This window comes from Bos indicus x Bos taurus, chromosome 11 (genome assembly GCF_003369695.1).
Source record: "Bos indicus x Bos taurus breed Angus x Brahman F1 hybrid chromosome 11, Bos_hybrid_MaternalHap_v2.0, whole genome shotgun sequence".
Classification (NCBI taxonomy): Eukaryota; Metazoa; Chordata; class Mammalia; order Artiodactyla; family Bovidae; genus Bos; species Bos indicus x Bos taurus.
The window spans coordinates 26,364,295-26,383,531 of NC_040086.1; the positions used below are offsets into that span (position 1 = coordinate 26,364,295).

Sequence of the window (19,237 nt, forward strand, 5' to 3'; positions counted from 1 at the left end):
CGGACACGACTGAAGCAACTTAGCAGCAGTAGTAGCGTCTTTATGTAGAAATAGAAATACCATCGTTGAAATGACACATGCTGAGATGTTTATGTAAATTATTTTCTTTAAATATCTCCAGGTACTTAAACTTCTTGAAATTATCTTTTAGTTAATTTTCCAAATAATAGGATGTATGTTTTATAACTTATAAAAATCTAATGGAAATTATATATATATGATAGATTAAGAATGGGTAAACAATGCTCACACTGTTGTTAACAAAATAGAGAGTAGAAGAAACTGGATTTCTAAAAATGTAAGGTGGTAATTCTGTTTATTCATAAAATTGCTTTAAAAAGTCATTGGTATTCATGTGATGCTTGATTCTTGAGTATCTATGGTATAAAGAGTTTTCCTGACCTGAATTTACATGGTAAATCCCGATTCCTATGGGATGTATTGCTGTTTGGAATCATAGAGTGTATATGTGGGATATGTGTGTGTATATCTTCATATATATGTGTGTGTGTGTGTGTGCGTGCGATGATATATATATTCATATAGCCAGTGTAGTTTTTTTTTTTTTTTTTTTTGCCACACCACATGGCGTGTGGATCTTAGTTCCCCAACCAGGGATTGAATCCATACTCCCTGCATTGGAAGCACAGAATCTTAACCACTGGACCATCAGGAAGTGCCCGCCAGTGTATACTAGGTCATTATGAAAGTTTTGGTGGGTTTCATTAAGTGATAAAATTCATTTGGGCCAGTTTGGAAATCCTGATTTTTTCCCCCCAGATATTAAGAATTTATATATTCATGATGATTCTATTAAAGCATAAGAATTTGTACAGAGAATTACTATTTTCGAAGTCTTCTTAAGACTCAACCTATACTGCCTTCAAACTTTGCTCCGTTAAGGTTTAGCAGAAGTTTTTCAAGGCCTGCCTGTGTTTGACTGTGTCATGTGGGTCCCCAAAAGGTGGCAAGTCTTAACCAAAGAGTGCTCACCTAGATTCTGGCCATGATGACTGAAAAGAGTAGCATGGGTATGTTGTTGGCTCTCTTCACTTGGGTTGGCAAATCCCACCTCCATTGACTTAATTTTTGAGAGTGGTAAATAGGAAAAAAAAAAAAAAAGAAGTTAAAAAAAGATCACTATTCTAAGAACAGTTTCATTTGGTTTTAAGAAAGTCAGTAAAAGTAATATGCCTTTAAGAAACTGTTTTAACTTTATTGCTTATAGTCTTGTGGTAATAGAGTAGTATATATCCCGTGTTTCCTTTTTGATATAGATCTTTTGTGATGGTGTGATTAAAAAGGCAGCGGTAAAATTTGTCCTTCAATTAGTAGTTTTAGCTGCTCTCTCCAAATCCTGACACTAACTGTCTGATGTCATTTCTTCAAAAGTTATTTCATCTGACTGCAGTGTATCTATTTGATCATTTGATACTATGCCCTTAGAACAGTTTCCAGTTTAACTTTTTTCTCTGCTTGTTTAGTTTAGTGTCTTGGGTATCCTAATAATGCACAGTTTTCATCCATGTCAATTTAGTGAGTTTCAGTAGCATTGCTCCAATGCAGGTTAATTAGCTAGGGGGGAAAAATGCATATTTTCTTTGGAAGGATGCATTTTGGGCTTAAGTCACTTCGGGAATATGCAGTCTTGAGTGGGAAACAGAGTTTGTAGAAGATTTAATATGTATGAAGATACCTTCATTTCTCAAGTAGTGGAATGGACGTAGATAAGAAGAGGTGCATAGATTCAGAAATCATAAAATAATTACCATCTACCCATACCTAAGAGTCCTTGTTTCTTCAGGAAGTGCTTCAGATAGTTCTTTGAAAATGAATGTGTTGAAGGTGTACATTCTGGATGATTAAATAATTGCTTAAAGTAAATAATAGTTGATAGACTGTAGAAGTATAATTTTTATTTTCTTTTTTTTAATACACAGGGAAGTCGAGATAACATGAGTATTGTACTAGTTTGCTTTTCAAATGCTCCCAAGGTCTCAGATGAAGCAATGAGAAAAGACTCAGAGTTGGATAAGTACTTGGAATCACGGGTGGAAGGTAAGAAAGATGCCTTTTTTTTTTTTTTTTTTTTTTAAGAAGAAGCAAAAGTATTATTCCTTGTTTGTCAAATCTTTTAAAACTTCCTATAGATTTTGGACTAAAAATCCATTATTCAGGAATGAGAAAGGGGAAAACTAGTCTCTTTAACGTCAACATAATTTGCTAATTGTTTGGGTTTATATCTGTTGTTTACATATGTTCCACCTATTCTTTTCCCTTTTTTCTTCCCTTTTGGGTTAATCAGTATTTTCTATTTGAGTTAATCCCTGCATTTGCTCATTAGTTATACATTCTTTGAAATATTCATTTAGTGGTTACCTTGATAGAGAATACATTTTAGAGTCTATGGCAGGATCTCTGGTTTAATACTTTAGTTTTATATGTGCTACTTTTCAGATATAAAATTATTTTATATGAAGTTACACATGTCGGTCTTATTTATTTTGCCTCAATGTCATTCTTACAAAGTTCTTTCCTCAATTCAGGGTTACATTTTTTTTTTTAACAAAATACAAAATTTTATTTTATATTTTTTAAACTATTTTATATTGGAGTAAAGTTGATTAACAATATTGTGATAGTTTCAGATACACAGCAGAGTGATTCACTTATACATGTATCTATTCTTTTTCAATTCTTTTCCCATTTTAAGTTGTTATATAATATTGAGTAGCAGGTTCAGGGTTACATATTGACCTATATTTTTTCCTAACACCTTATGGCTTGATCATTATTACTTTTCAATAGTAAATTTGAATGATATAATGATTATGGTGTGGTCAGCTTGTTGAATTTGGCCTATTTACGAGTCATGTTTTAGATGTATAGTAGCTATAGTAATTGGTAAAAGTTTTGAAATGCAAAGATTGGTGATTTCCAATGTGTAATTACCAAAAGAAAACTACATTCTTTTGCAGATTTGGTGGCGAGGGACTGATTCATCTTTTCTAGCTTTACAGTTGTCTGCACATCCTAAACATTTTTTTGTTGTTGGTCTGCAATTTCTTCAACCCTGAACTGTCAGTGAAGTTGTGTTTTCAGCGAAACGGAGAGATAAGGAACCTGTGAAAACACTTGGAAGACCATGTTGGAAGCATTCATTCCTGTTGATAATGTCATAATTATGAAGAGGAGCTGTTTATAGGAGTTTTTAGTAACATACATTTTCTGAAAGGTCGAGTGTATTGGGGTGGGAGGTTGCTGGCTCACATTTGTCAGAAGACGAGGAAGAGTTTCTTACTGTCCAATTTCCTTGTTGACAAAAAAGAAGCTAGATAGTTTTCATTTGGGGAAGAACTCTAAAATTTGGTCAATTACATGTTATATGATCTTGACCAACTTGCCTAATCTCTCTTAAGGCTCCAGTTTGTTTATTGTGAACTAAAGGTAAAAACACCAACCATACAGTTTGTTTTAAATAAATGAGATAACTTTGTTAAGTACTTGGTGATGTGCCTAGCACACAAGTCCGCAGCAAACTGTAGCTTTTATTAACTCTTCTGTAACAGCTAAATTTTAATTTCTTAAATGTGTGGTCAGTTCAGCTCAATGTGGGTTGTTAAAATTTAATATTAATTTTATTTTGTATGATTTTAAACTATCCAAAAGATACGTTATATGGCAGATATAACAAATATGTATTAATATGATGTGATCTTGGGGCCTGTGGTACACACTTGATTATAATCACTCAATTAAAAAGCTCTTTAAAATCCTTGAAAAAGCAGCCACTACAGATCAGTATGCCTTGGTACCTAACTTCTTTTTTAGAAGCAGTTGTTCTTCAAGAGCACTGTATTTCTGTTAGGGTTTAAAGTCATGTAATTTGATATTAGAATTTTGAGGTGAAAGCGTTCTGGTATATTGGCAAGTCTGTGTATGTGTTTTTATTGGGTGTGCAGAGGAGAGGTATAATGTTAAATAGTCTTTAACCTAAATTGATTAGATATCTGGTGAATGCCTTCTGTATGTATTCATTACTTCAGCAGTCCTTGAGCATGTGAGTCACTGGGAAGGTAGCAGAAAACAAAGCAAATGTGTCCCTGATCTCATGGAGTTTATAATCTAGTGGAGACCAGTATGTGTGTGTGTGTATTTTTTTAATAGAAGAAAACAGAACAGTAGGCAGACAGTAGCAAGGAATATTGGTTAGGAAGGTCTTTTTGAGGAAAAACATTTAAGCAGATGACTGTATACGGGAAAGAGTGGCTATTTGGGGAAAGAACATTCCAGCAAAGGGAGCAATAAGAACTGAGGAGTGAATGTGCTTAGAGTGTATGGCTGGACTAGAAAGAGCTGGTAGAAAAGTGAAAGACTAGGAGAAATTGCTAACGAGCAGATCATGTACTACTCTGCAGACACAAATGAGGACTTTGGACTTTATTTAAATAGTGTTGGGAAGTCATGGAAGATGTTGAGTGCAAGAGTAACATGATCTGACTTTTTAAAGGACCTCTCTCTGTTGCTCCGTGAAGAAGAGATTGTAAAGAGAGACAGGAGAGAGGAAGCCAAGAGACCAGTTAGAAATCATGCATTGAAGCAGGTGACAGGTGGTGGGGGAGGATTGGATTGCAGAGGTACCAGTGGTATGTGAAAGTTGGTTGGTGAAGTGCTAGACTGCAGTGGGTTTGGGTTAGGGGAGATTGTCCCTCATGCCACATACAACAATGTCTGGAGACAGATTTGGTCTCATAAAAGAGAGGGTGCCACTGACATCCAGTGAGTGAGGCCAGAATGTTCCTTAACATTCTGCAGTGCACAGGACAACCTTCACAGCAAAAAAATTGTCTAAAACATCTGTAGTGCTGAAGTTGAGAATTCTTGGACTATAGAGATAGAGTGTAAGGTAGAAAAACACAGTCCTGCCTTCATGAAGTTTACAGTCTGTAATCTAGTAAATATCATGTATAGTGGGAGTATCTAGCAACACTCCTATCCAGGCATGGGTCAGAGAAGGATCTGAGAAAGTTACACATGAGGTTGAAACATGAAGGTGAATACACTTTAACCATACAAAAGTGTTAGTTGAATAGGTTTAAAAAGTGTTTCAGACCAATTGGCAATATAGCTAGGGGTCGGGGCAGAGTTGAATAGGAGCAGAGTTGAATAAAAAGTTAAGGTCATGGTCCTTGTGAGGGATGCATGGTAAACCGTTTGGATTTAGCCTCTTGAGGGCTGCTTAGGACACTGCTTTGTTGCTGATTTAAAAGTAAGTTTGCCGTTGTCTGATTTTTCAAGAAGTTTATTGTCTTGATACTGGCCAGATAAATCATGCCTTAAGAATCTGTTTTCTGGAAATTGTAAATATAAATGAAACATATAAATGTTTTATTTTGTTAGAGTATTAGCAAATTCTGAGATTTATTTTCCTTTTTTGTTTTAAATAAATTGTACCTGGTGAAAATAATAAAGCAATGGATTCATAAAGGCAAAAATAAATAGATTATAGAACATACTGTTTAGACAAAAACCTATAAAGCAAATTTTAATCTTCCCTTATAATCCTTATCCTTCCATTGCTTTTCTTTTCCTGTAATTACAGCATATAATATATGCTATATTATATTTATATATAATATATATATAAATATATATATATATATATAATGTGTTTTCATATAAAAAAATGTGTTTCCATGTGGCTGTGCCTTGTTCATAGGGATCATTGTAGTGATTATAAGCCATTTCACTCCGTGGCTATTCTGAAGTTTTCTTAATTGTTCCTTTATTGGACATTTAATGTTCCAGTTTTTGCTTTTATGAATAATGCTAGAATGAGTATATATATGCAAGTAACTTTTTATCTTACCTTTTTTTGTTCCTTGTGATAGTATTGCTAAGTAGTACCTCTTGTTTCACTTTGTGAATTCTGAGTTATCACATTAATTCAGGAACTCTTCTTAAAAACCTGCAGAAATTATGGAGAAGTCTGGTGAGGAAGGGATGCCTGATCTTGCCCACGTCATGCGCATCTTGTCTGCAGAAAATATCCCAAATTTGCCTCCTGGGGGAGGTCTTGCTGGCAAGTAAGTAGAACAAAAAGAACTAATTTTGACTTCATTTATAATTAGTAATTAAATAATTTGGGGTTAGAAGTACATCAATTATCTAAAGATGAAATGGGTTGACAGTTCTTATACTAGAAAAGAACATTTAAATTTCATCCAAAAGATTTTCTTTTTAAGACATTATTTATTATATTCTTTGGGGCTGAGGATCCTTCTTCCCTTAGTAAATGAGAACAGATGGATTGTGCAGGATCAAATTCTGAGTGAAATGCAGAAACTGTTCTTGGCAGGTATTTATTGGGACAGTTAATTTTTGACTGTAGTCAAGATATATGAAGTATTATTTTAAATATGCAGAAGCTTAGTAACTATGTAATTTAATAAAACTAAAGCATAATTTTTTTTAGGCGCCATGTTATTGAAGCTGTTTATAGTAGGCTGAATCCACATAGAGAAAGTGATGGGGTAAGTTTTGTTTTATTTCTTAAGTATTTTAAATAATCTTATTATATAAACAGTGGCTATAAATATACATATACACAATGACTGCTTTTCATTTTAAAGAGTCAGTTAAAGTTTAAGGAGATGTATTGAAGTGGAAGATAGAGCTAAAGTTCTGTTTTGTAGATAGGTCTGTTGTCATTTAATGGGCATCAAATACCTTTTTGTGTGGGCTGTACTTATTTCTTCCCTGTGTGTCTTGCCTTTCCTTCTCCTTCTCCCTTAAATCTTAATTTTGAGGCAAACAAAGAATGTGCTTTTAAATGTGTCCATTTCTCCTCCAGCAGGCTGCTGCAATCACTGGAAGTTAGTGATCGTGATCAGACTAGACCTTTCAGACTCTTATTTTATAGACTAGACCTTTCAGTGCCTCTTTTGTGCCCAGTTGAACACCTGAGAATAATTGCATTCTAGCCTTCTTGTTGTGCTCTGGGTATACATGTTGAACTGGGATGACCATTTTTTGTTGTACTCTACTGTGCTTCATCAGAGCAAAACTCTTTGTCCCTTTGCCTTCCTTAGAAATACTGATCAACTGCTCCTCTGTAGGTTTTTAATTTTATTTTAATACTAGTACTAGGAGGCCAAACAGTAGCCTTTAAAAAAAAAAAAAAAACTGCCCTAAATTTCAAAGTTAGTAATTCAAATAACTGTCTTCTCATAGAGTTTTCAAGTTTTTGGACATCTAAAACTGAACAATTTAATTTTAACATGTATGCTTCAAAGATTTAGGAGAGCCAAACTTAGTACTAAAACTTATTGAGAGGAAATGGCCTCTATGCTCCAGCTCCTCTTGGCAGGTCTTGAGAGACCACTATTGGCCACTGGTAGTAATTATGTGTCATTTTAATTGCATTGTTTTCCAGGCTTCATTATTGCACAGCAGTATCATATAATTTGTTTTTTTCTTAGCAATAAAAGTTACATTGACTAAAAGGGAAATTTTTACAACTAATGCATTTTAGTTACCTGAATAAAATTATACTATATATTGCTAATAACAGAATTTATACCTGGGTTTAGAGCAGTGATTCTGAGACTTTCTTTTGTGTCAGGTACCTCTAAAGTATTCAGAATTGTGTCCAAAGCTGTGGAAATTAATTTAAGAATAAAGATAACGTCATTTGATGCATTTAGACAACTCCAAACCAAACAAGTGAGGATAGGATGTCAAGAAAGATGGTAGTAGTTGGGAGGTAAAGAGAGCCTTACCTCTTCAGCTAGATTATAGGTTCCACGTAGCAGCCACTACCAAGGTTGGAGGAACTAAGCCCTCAAGTAGTTACTGATTCATTATTAGCCACATAATTACTTTGTTCCCTCACATGTTTGAAAATGCAGCCCCAGTGTGTAATCTGAAAAATTATTTCATAATATACTTGCTAGGTTTCTTAGTCTCTCAAGAAAGTTCGCAGCTTTTATTCCAAACAAAAAAGTTTATAACCCAGAATTTCTGTTAAACATACACCAAGGATGAACAACAACAACGAAAGGATGAATTTTAAACTTTCTTTAAAAGTAGAAAATATGTATTATACATAGTAGCTATGTAAGCAGTGAATAAATAGGCAACAGAACCATGAAACTGAGGAGAGCTGCTCTGGATATAAAACTGGCCTTAAAGATGATTATTTGAATTGAAATTGAAAGTGTTAGTTGCCCAGTCATGTCCAACTCTTTCCAAGCGCACGGACTGCAGCCCACCAGTCTCTGTCCATGGAATTCTCCAGGCAAGAATACTAGGGTGGGTGCCCATTCCCTTCTCCAGAGGATCTTTCCAACCCAGGGATTAAACCCAGATCTGCCACATTGCAGGCAGATTGTTTACTGTCTGAGCCACCAGGGAAGCCCTGGTGATTATTATATGATTATAAATCAAGGAAATGTATAGTTAATCACCTTTATATATAAACACTGATGATCCACCATGTAATGAATTGATGTGGGAGGAGATTATGAAACAAAAGGCAAGGTCCCCCATCCCTGCTTTGAATGCAGCCGGCAGTGTTGATACAAGCAGAGAAGTTAAGTAATAAAAAGGTTTCACGTCATTTACCAAAGAACAAAAAGAAACGCAAAATATAGACTGATTGCCATGTGAATTGTAGAGTGATTGCTTGGACAGTCAGATTTTCAGAGATAAGATTAGATTTGAAGAATGGTTTGAATGGCAGAAATTAAAAGAAGATTATAGTTAATGTGGATTGGGAGAGGCAAGAACAAAGTTTAAGCTATCTTTGAAAGAGCGGATGTCATTTTGGCTAGAGCAGGAAACTGCTATGGTGAAAAATAAGAATTCAAAATGCCAGAAGTATTTTTGAAGAGATTGGAGACACCTTTGACTTTATATTTCAGAGTGAGGAGCCACTGCGTGTTTACGGTGTGAGAATGGCAGACTCAAAGGAGTACCTGGCATTCTCATTTGTTAGAGACATATGCAGTGTTAGGTGGAAAACATGCTAGGGGTCAAGTAGTTGTGCATGACCACAGAGACACTTAAGTGTAAGCTCATTAGTAGGTAGATGTGTGAATTAGAGAAACTTCCTGTTTACTATAAAAACAATCCTATGTTGGGAAACATTACTTTACCCTTTCAGAATAATCACAACCTTAGAAAAATGTTGAACCATAATCAAAAGTGGAAGTATACTAAAAAATACAAAAGAAACAGAAAACTGAAGAAATGATAATGTTTGATTAAATTCTTAGGCCTTAACTTGAAGCACAGAAGTGCTCTATGAATGCTTCTCAGCTTGGTCAGATCTGTGCCAAGTGGAAGTTGCTGCCAGGAAGTACAGAGTGGCAGGGGCTGATACAGTTAACTTGCAGAATGGGCAAGACAGGAGGGTGCTAGAAAGACAGAAGAGGAGACAGTTGTATGGGAAGGAGGGGAGCTCATTTTAAAAATATTTTTTAAATAAAAATAATTATTCATTCAGATATTTAAAAATACAAATGCTAGTCACAGTAAATCAAAGATTATTTAGAATCCTAAAACATCTGCTTTATATCAAAGAGAATAGAATTGTTCTGCTATAAATGCTTACCAGCAGTACCAGAAATGGGTATTCATTCACTTTTCTTATATTAAAAAAAGTCTTTTGGTTAATAAAAGTATTTTTAAAAAACCTGAGTTGAATATAAGTCAGAATATATTTAAAATATATTCAGGAAAGTCATTATTTAGGGGAATTTTAAAGTGTTTTACTTAACTTTTTTTTTTCTGTTCAACTTTCTGGAATATGTTCAGTCTTCTTAATGTAAGCAATATTGATACTTTCCCAGCTTTAAAATCAGTATCTGGAAAAGAATCAAGCTTGAAATTTTAATAAAGGGGTGTGTGAATCCTCCAAAAGTTTTTGCAGATATATTTATGTGTATGCATAAATACTATTTAATGATTAGAGTATGTCTGATTTTCATTAGTTCCTCCAAGGAGTCTGTGACCCCCAAAAGAATAATAACCTAGGGGACCAGAAAAAGTAAAAAATTACATTTTGCTCTAAGTTATTGTTATATTACGTAGGGCTCTGTGATAACCCCCACTCTTTCTTCTTTTAAAATGCTAGTTTGTTTTTAATTCAAGTATAGTTGATTTACAGAGTTGTGTTAAAGTGTACAGCACAGTGATACACAGTTTTCAGTTTTTTCAGGTTCTTTTTCATTACAGGTTATTATAAGATATTGAATATAGTTCTCTGTGCTCTACAGTAGGTCCTTGTTGTTTATCTAAAAAATGCTAGTCTAGTTTTATAACTCTAATTTAAATTCTTTTGAGATCTGGGACTTCGTTCAATTTGTTTATGGCTGTTCCCCAGCTCCTTTAGCAGTGTCTGGTATATGTTGAGAGCTCAGTAAATATTAGTTAAATAAGGAACATTTCTGTTTCTTTCTCTATAGTTGTATGCTAAGATTATTTTTAAGTCATATATTTTAAAAACTAATTTGAGGTTGCTCATGAGTAAGAAAGTTTATTATTTGAGCTTTATATTTTTCACGCCAAAAGGTTAAGTTCTTCCCTCAAAGGAGACTTAAAATACTTTTGAATTATTATACCAGTGATCAAATAGCTATATAAGTTGATGATTCTTAGGAACTTGTATTTTCCCAACTCCTACTTGTGCTAAGCCATATCTGCATAACTGTATCTACATACTATGTAGGTAACTCAGCATCCTTACTTTACAGAGAAGACTAAGAATTGGTGCAAAGGAGTAGCTTGCCCAGGCTGCAGAGCTAGATGAATTGAGTAGCTAGAATTGGAGCGTAAGTCCGAGTGCCTCCATCTGTTCCTTTTATACCTTTCCATGCAGCCTCTCTGATATTTAGAGGTTACATATGTGTCTATACCCCACCTCTCTCATGTAAGAAAAATCATTTCCAATTCTCATGTTTAGTTGTCTTAAAATATTCCATTTTTGATGAATAGTTTATAAACTTGTTGAGATTAAGCAGTCAAGCCCAGTATCTTATTAGTTATTTTTCATTTAAATACACACTTTTATTCTAATTTAAAAAATTTAAGGTATTTGGATTTTGAGAATGGAAGGAAAGAAAACTAAAGCCCCCCAAAATCTTCCTTTTCTGTTTTCACATTACTAAATTTTATAGACAAATCTTTTTAATTTTATTTCAAATAGATCAATTATATTTTTATATCACAGTTTTAGGACTTTGTGAATACTGTTTTTTTAATAAATTGTTTCTCATTTACTTTTTCACTTGTCAAAGCATTTTTTATGGGGAAGATCTACCTAAACTGTTTGAAAACACACTAACTTTAGTCACTTTTTTAAGGTGTCATTTGACATACTCCTCATAGCTTTGGTCTTTACCATTTTAAGTGACTCTTTAAAATTATTTCGGATTGACTGAAGTTTACACGATACTTGGAGATGATATATGATTTATTAGATTCTTTATTAGTCACTCTTAATTGTATCTCATGAAGTCATATTTGAGAATCTTCTTAAGATTATTTTTACCTGACAAGCAGGGATGAGGACTCCAAAAAAAAGAAAAAACCACACAGTAAATATCTGTACTAGCATTCCTTAAGTTTTCTCCACTATTGGAAGAGTTTCACTTACGGCGACTATGTTTTTAAAAAATTGCTGCAGATGAATTTTAGCTAATTAAATTCTATTTTTAAAATGTGCTTAGATTTCCCTACCCACCTTTTGCTGTCTTTTTTGATTTATCTATTTATCTGGGTCTTATTTAGTGTAAGGCAGTGTTTTCATAATGGGAAATTTGATTCTCAAGCTGAGTTAGTCTAGATGACAGTAAAACCTTAAAAACAGAATCTGAGGGAAGAGTCCTAAATCCCCATGTCTGTAATTGTCTTAAATTTATTTTGCAGACTAATTTAAACTGTCCCATCTAATATGATTTTTTTGTCCTGTAATTTCATTAATTTTTCTATTATAAGAAAATACATTATAGACTTCAATATGAAATAATTTGTGGTCCAACTCAACAATAATTTTAATTATTTATTTAGTAAGCATCTATTTACATGAGGCGCTTTACTCTGCAAAACTGTTACTGTAATGTAGTCAGAAGAACATTCAGAGGGACATTGATGTTGATTACACTTGTAGACAAATCTGAGCTCTGTCACTTCCTAGCATTGTCATCCTGACAAATAACTTAAATCTCTCTGTGCCTTAGTTTCTTCGCTTATAAAAACTAGAGTTACAGTATCTATTATAATAGAGTACCTACAAGGATTAAATGAAATTATGTATATTAAGTTCTTAGCACAAGCATTAATTTTTCATCCCTAGGTGGTTGGGAGGATACAGAAAGGAATAGAAATTATCTTTGTCTAAAAGATTTTATAGTGCAACTGGAGAGACTTGTCAACAGTTGCAAGGTGAAATGAATTGCTCTGATAGAGGTGTAAACCTGAGGTACCTTTTGTGTGAGTTCAGGTAAAGAAGGTGCAGCTAAACAATAGATTCATTTTCTGATATTAATGAAAATCCATGACTGTTGTATAACAGTATTTTGAAACATCAGATGAAATGGAAAGGTTTCACCTATCTATGTCTAGCACAATAGGAAAATGTAATTTGCTATAATATAGAATGACTTAAATGTGGTCATTAACTCAAATTCTTTTCAATTGGCTATTGTAAATCCATTCCTATTGAATTTAGAGTTTGGGTTTTAGTGTGCTTTTTATAAAGCAACTACTTCTCTCTCCCCAGCTACCACTACTGTAGCCCTTCACAGAAATGTAGATGATTACTGTGATGATCTAGATGTCAGATGGAGTGTGAGATACATCCACGTATAACAGCTTTGATCCAACCTTATCAATCAGCTCAGGGAAGTAAGACGGTTTATCAGTCGTTCTCAACCTTTGCTGTGTATCAGAATCACCTTTCAGGCTTTAAGAAAATCATCCCAGCTCACTGAATCTGAATACCATGGCTTGGAGTTTGGCATCTGTATAATTTTAGAAACTCTACAGGTGATTCTAATGTGAAACCAGGGTTGAGTTCTCTATTGTCCACTTGATTTTGTTTCAGTGTCCAAGGGAGTTGTCAAAGGTAGTTGTTGGTTTGAGGGCTTTTTATTTGGAGGGCAGAGAGGAGTCTTATACCTTCCATTAAAAGTTCTTTGTGATACACTCTCAAATAGAAAATTTCCTTTTGGAAGACCTGATTAAAAATTGATAAGGTTTATGATCAGCAAGCATTTAACTCATTGTTCCATCTTAACCTTTCCTGAATGAATTCAAATTAGAAACTGTATTTAGGGAAATAATGTTTATTTAGTACGGAAAGAAAGGTAAATGGGGGGAGAAAAATCTTAAGAGACCGTATTTTTTTATGTTCTCTCCACACACTAAATTTTGCAAATTAAAAAAAAAAAGTTATTTTGATAGTTAATATGCTTGATGTAGAAAATTGGAGTAGTCAAAGCATCTGAAACTTCATCACCCATTATTATCATTTCTATATAGCTGTGTTTCCTTTCTTCCTAGGCATTTTACATGTAATATCCTAAAGAATATGGGCACACATATGCCTACACATAAAACATATGCTGTACACAGTATTATCTCTTGCTTTTACACTTAAAAAAAATACTCAAGTGCTCTCATGTTTCTAATAATAAGCATTGCCATTTACTATATGGCTATAGTCATATTACCTTTGTTGTAGAATTACGGAGTAACAACCTCCAAAGATGGTTAAGAGTTTGTATCAGATCTATATCAGTAGCCTTTTTGTATTTTATTTTCCCAACATTTTATGGTGAAAACTTCCAAACGTATAGAAAAATTGAAATGGTCATAGTGGACATCTTCATTTTACCATATTTGCTCTCTTTGCTCTATGTGTACATTCCTGGCCTTTTTTTTTTTTTTAACTGACTGAACTTTTGACAGCAAAGTGCTGATAAAATATTTTACCTCTAAATATTTTGGCACACAGCTCTTGAGAATGAGGACATTTGTTTACATAATCATAATTACTATATTATTATACCTAAGAAAATTGGTAATAAATTTAATATCATCTAATATAAAGTCCACATATTCTCAGTTGTCCATAGAAAGACTGTTAAAATTGTTACATGGTCTAGTCCAGTTGTTACCGGTCAAGCATGTTAAGCAAGCCTTTAACTAAGCTCCCAGTTTGTTTTTACCCTTAACACTGAAAATAAGTCTAAGCCAGCTTTTAATAGGATGTCCTATATTCTGGATCATATGATAGTTTCCTTGTGGTGTTTTTTCACATAATTCTGTGTTCCCTGTTTTCTTATTATATTGGGAATTAGCTTAATTAAACATTTTTTGGCAAGATCACAAGACATAGCTTTGTCCTCCCTAGCACATCATGTCAGGAGGCACATATAAGGTTGAGTTGTATCTGTCAGCGTATCAGTATGATCAGCTTGGATATTAGAGTTTGTTCTGCAAACAAGGTTAAGTAGCTACTATAGGAGAAATCTGTCAGTTTTACAAAATTCGGTAAAATATAAAAAAAATTGAGTAGTTTAATATTCATATTTTATTATAATGTTTAAAATGATTTTAATCTAGAGATTTTTAGTAAAATATTTGACGACAAAAAATAATTAAAATTTTTATCCACAGAAATTTTACAATTCCCCCAAATTTAGTTTATATAATACTGCATTTTGTTTCTCTTCTCCTTCCTGTCATTCAGCAGAAATGAAGAAACTAATGTTCTAATGGCCTGCTTTCTGTCCTTTCCTATTGCTTTAAACACTAATTTCCTTTAGTTACTAAATAATTATAGCCTATTATTTTCTTTTGAAGTCAGTTGCTTTTAGGAGATGCTGTGTTGCTGTTGAATTTTGCTAGCAAGTAAATTTCAGATTACATTTATCAATGTAAAATAAGACGTTAATAGTTCATGATGCTCATTTGCTAAAAATAACTAGAGGTATTTCGATTGGAAATTTTTGTTAATTGACACAGTAACACTTGATTCTTAATGAAATGTTCTCATGCTTAGACTATATTACTCATGGTAGAGAAATGAGTGTTTTGCTGTGATATGTTGTGAAATACGTGTGATATCCTAGTTTGTCTACTGACACTGGGGTCTTGAATCTTAAAAAAAGGCCTCCGATGAAGCAGAGGAAAGTGGATCACAGGGGAAATTGGTGGAAGCTCTCAGGCAAATGAGAATTAATCATAGGGGAAACTACCGACAACTTCTGGAGGAGATGCTGACTAGTTACAGGCTAGCTAAAGTAGAGGGCGAAGAAAATCCTGCTGAACAAGCTGCTACAGCTGCTTCTTCGAACAGTGATGCTGGAAACACAGTGGCAATGCAGGAAAGCCATACTGAATCAAAAAGCGATCTTGCTGAATTAGACAGCTGTACCGAAGATGCAGGGACAAAGATGAGTGGTGAAAAGTTATGACTTTACTTTGTGGTAATACTTTTGTGATCTTTGATTTGATGGTTTTTTTCTTAGGAAGTATAATGTATGCATTTATATAACCATTTTGTTATTTGAAATCTTGGTAAACTAGTTTTATTATATTCATATATTATAGCCTTGTTTTTTCAGAAGGCCTTTGCATACATCTTTATCAGATAGTTTAAAATTGGCTATATTCTAGTACTTTGAATTTAATAAAATTACATGTCATTTCATATTGTATGCCAGAAATGAGGCTACCAGTTACTAAAGTCAGTAGTTAAATTCATACTAGGAAAGGATTAGAAATTACCGATTAGCAAGATTACTTTATACTGTGGAAAAAATTGTTAATGTAGAATTATACTGCTTCACATATTAGTACGTTCATAGTTAGCTTTGTAATGAATTTGTGTTTTCTTTAGTAATTTTAGTTCTTCAAAGAATGGCAGATGCTGTCCTGTAATTTCTTTTTTCAAGGATGATAATTTGTGTGTTCTTGGAATTGTTTATATTTTGCCTCTCTGTAGTTTTATTTTTCAGTAGTTCTGAGATTCCAGATGTGTGGTTATTTTTCCTTTTTCTGTATCCTTTATGAAACATCATTTTTGAAAAACCTATGTATTATTCATCCAGCTTTGGTTTGTATATTCTGTATAGCCTAACTACATACATCCAAATGTATGTCAACCAAGTGTTTAGAATGAAATTATAAATGTTTAAGTCCAAATAAAGCATGTGATGTGGAATAACCTATGCATGTTGTACTTATTTTTAATTTTTTTAAAAAACAACCAGGTTTGGTATATTGGAAAAATAATTTGAATTTCATTTGTATCTATATAAAACTTAGAAAACTTTTGGTTTGGTGCATTTTTCATTAATTAAAAAAATTTTGAGAAGTCTAGGTTACTCACAGTAAATCTGTTCTGTTTCTTAACCCCCTTGTGACACAAAATATTAATCTTTGGACAGTATGAACACATGTAAACATGTCAGAAGGTTGTCATGATGAGCTTTTTAAAGATTGCAAGACTGAGTTTTGCTAGAAGTGTTCATCAGAGATTAGTAATGCAAGAAGTATAAGATATTTTAAATAGTGGTGGCAGATACGAGCTTGACTTTGCTAAAATGAGTTTTTAAAATACAAACAACTAAGTCACATTAGAGTATTTTTTAAAACAATTGTGTATGTAGAACATTTTAACTTTGCTTTTTCATGTTTTATATTTATCATGTGTCTAAAGTTGCTTAAGGTACCATAAGTTGAAGCTTTGGAATCTTTGTATATAGCTGATGTTTTGATCTGTTTTTCCAATGCCAGAATATTTTTAAGTGGTTTGAGAAAGAGGAAGTCATTTGGTGGAAAGGGGAGGAAAAAACCCAACCAGTTTTCTATCTATATTAGATAGATCCATGTGTGTATACACACAGTATACAATACACACAACTCTCTCTGTAAAAGTACCTTTTCAGACAAAGAAAGGAAGGTAACTTGTTCATCTGATTTTGTTTTCTTTTGAAATTCAGTCCAGCCTGGAAGTGGTGTAGGTAAATAGTAATAATATTCTTCCTTTTCTCTTCCTGTAGGGTGCTGGAGATCTAGAAGACCCATGGTAGCCTTATAAACCTTCTAAAATGCTTTTGATTCTGAAAATTGGGGGAAAAAACTTTTAATCACAATTTTCTTCAATACAAGGGAAAAATATTCTTGTGGATTCCCAGCGTTTTGTGATATGAGCAGAAAATCATTAGCATTTCCCATCATTTGTTCATATTTGTGTTTTCCGGTAATTGCCACTTGTAGCATTGCCTGTACTACAGTATTTTTGCCAGCCTCAGACATACTGGTTACATCTGTATTGAACTTTTGACCCTAGAAACCAATGGAGTTATTTCACCACAAATAACGAATATGCCTGAGGTGCATGGGAATATAGTTAGCTGTACTCTGAAGATACTTTTTTTTTTTTTTAACTAAGGCACACAACATATAAGCATGTAAGAGTAAAGAACTGTATGAGATGTTCCTTTTTTCAGTTCACCAAGTTGGAAGCCTTTTGCAGCTCTGTGGCTTAAAATTTCATTTGAGCAATTTACTATAGGATTTATATTTATTATTAATTGTTATTTAATTTTTTTTCCAATTTTACCTGTATTACCAAACTGGGTTCTCCAATAATGTCCAAATTGTAATGTTGCCTGCTTCAACATAAAGTGTATTTGGCAATAATATTATAAACCCTTACAAATTTTATGCATGTATCTACTACATCCTTCAATTCTCACTAGAAAAATCTCTTGAAACCAAATGGATTAATTTATGGCTATTTATAATTTGCTTTGACATCTCACTGCTGCAAATTTTTTTAAATGATGAAATTTGCCTTTATAATGTAAATTGTGATTTTTGTTTTACATGTGGGTTTCTATAGTTTTAATTTTTCAGCTTTTAAGATACAACAGGTTTTGTGTAATTTGGTATAATTTTTAATTGTTTACGTTATTTTAAAAGCTCAGAATATCACATTGAAATGACTATAAATACATTTAAAATTATCTATTTTAGATCTAAGGAAATATTACAGAGATATTTTCATGGGTTCAGTAACCTTTCATTTTATAACATTGGGCACGGTACGGAGTGGCTGTCACATAAGGTACTTGAAGATTATTAGTTTAATTCTATTTTTACAATAACCTTGAATTCTTGAATTCTTTTGAGTTTTGCATGTATCCAGTTAATGCTGAACGTGAAGAGTGAAATATTTATCTAAAAGGAGCGTGGGGGGAGGAGAAGCAATGAATGTATCCATTTGTACATGGTGTACATGTTGTGGATGCTTTGTAACGTTTTCCTATCTGTTCAGATTGTGTTTCAGCAGGATGTAATTGCCCTTGTGTCTAGTTGAAATGAGTCATCATCTGGTCCTGTGTGAAATGGAATTCATGGTATTTTCTGTAACATTTTCCTGAAGCTGTTTCTGGAGAGCCACACATTTAAATACAGCTTTCTTGATCATTTCGATTTATTGTGCACCTGATTTTTTGGTCTAAAAGGAATTATTGCCACAACATATTTTATTTATTCTTTAGATTTTAGCCTTGTAAGTTAAAGTGCTTTACATGATGATGTTAAAAGCTATTTGTCCCTTGACCGGGTTTGGGGGGGGTTGTTAAAAGATAGGGAATGAAGAATGCAAAATGGTTGTTGTTCAAACTGTCCACTCTGATCCAACCCTGTACTGATAGTACCTTTCCAGTATGATATTGTGATGTTTCATACAATGCAGTGAACATAACCAACTTGTTACCTAAATAAAGACTTGATAAAAACAGTGTGACATATTACTATTTTGTATGCTATTTAAAAATAAAAGTTCAGCTTTGTATGTTATCGTAAACATCTGATATAGTTAGAATATTTGTTATAAAAAATTTCATACAAAACCATGTAGGGGAGTTACAATTAAATCCAAGGAGGTATTAACCAAACTCTGTAGGACAATACTAGTTAACCCCTTATCCACTCCAAAAACATTTTTATACTGATTTAAGAAATCTTTTTCAGGGGACTTTGTGGCCATGGAAATAAAAATTCTGTGTGAGTTAGCAAAAGAAACATCCATATTCAGTATTTACTAATCTAAATTCCATAGTCTAGCTGTTCTCAGCTGTTTTTGTTATCAGGACCCATTTATATATCTAAAAATTCAAGATCCCAAAGGACTTTTTGCTTTTGTGGGTTTTGT

The 19,237-nt window shown here is 33.2% G+C and overlaps 1 protein-coding gene across 2 annotated transcripts in view; it reads left to right on the plus strand.

The window, feature by feature from the left end:
* PPM1B (protein phosphatase, Mg2+/Mn2+ dependent 1B) overlaps nucleotides 1–18,826 on the plus strand; it is an 87,677-nt gene extending 68,851 nt beyond the window's left edge. The window contains exons 3-6 of one of the 2 annotated variants that reach the window (XM_027555144.1): nucleotides 1,941–2,058; nucleotides 5,975–6,086; nucleotides 6,476–6,533; nucleotides 15,180–16,241. In XM_027555144.1, the coding sequence (XP_027410945.1) occupies nucleotides 1,941–2,058; nucleotides 5,975–6,086; nucleotides 6,476–6,533; nucleotides 15,180–15,485 (594 nt within the window). In that variant the 3' untranslated portion in view covers nucleotides 15,486–16,241. Of the gene's footprint in view, nucleotides 1–1,940; nucleotides 2,059–5,974; nucleotides 6,087–6,475; nucleotides 6,534–15,179; nucleotides 16,242–17,075 lie in introns of those variants that run through there. The other variant, XM_027555146.1, reaches the window with a different exon arrangement.
* The last annotated feature ends 411 nt before the right edge of the window (nucleotides 18,827–19,237 follow it).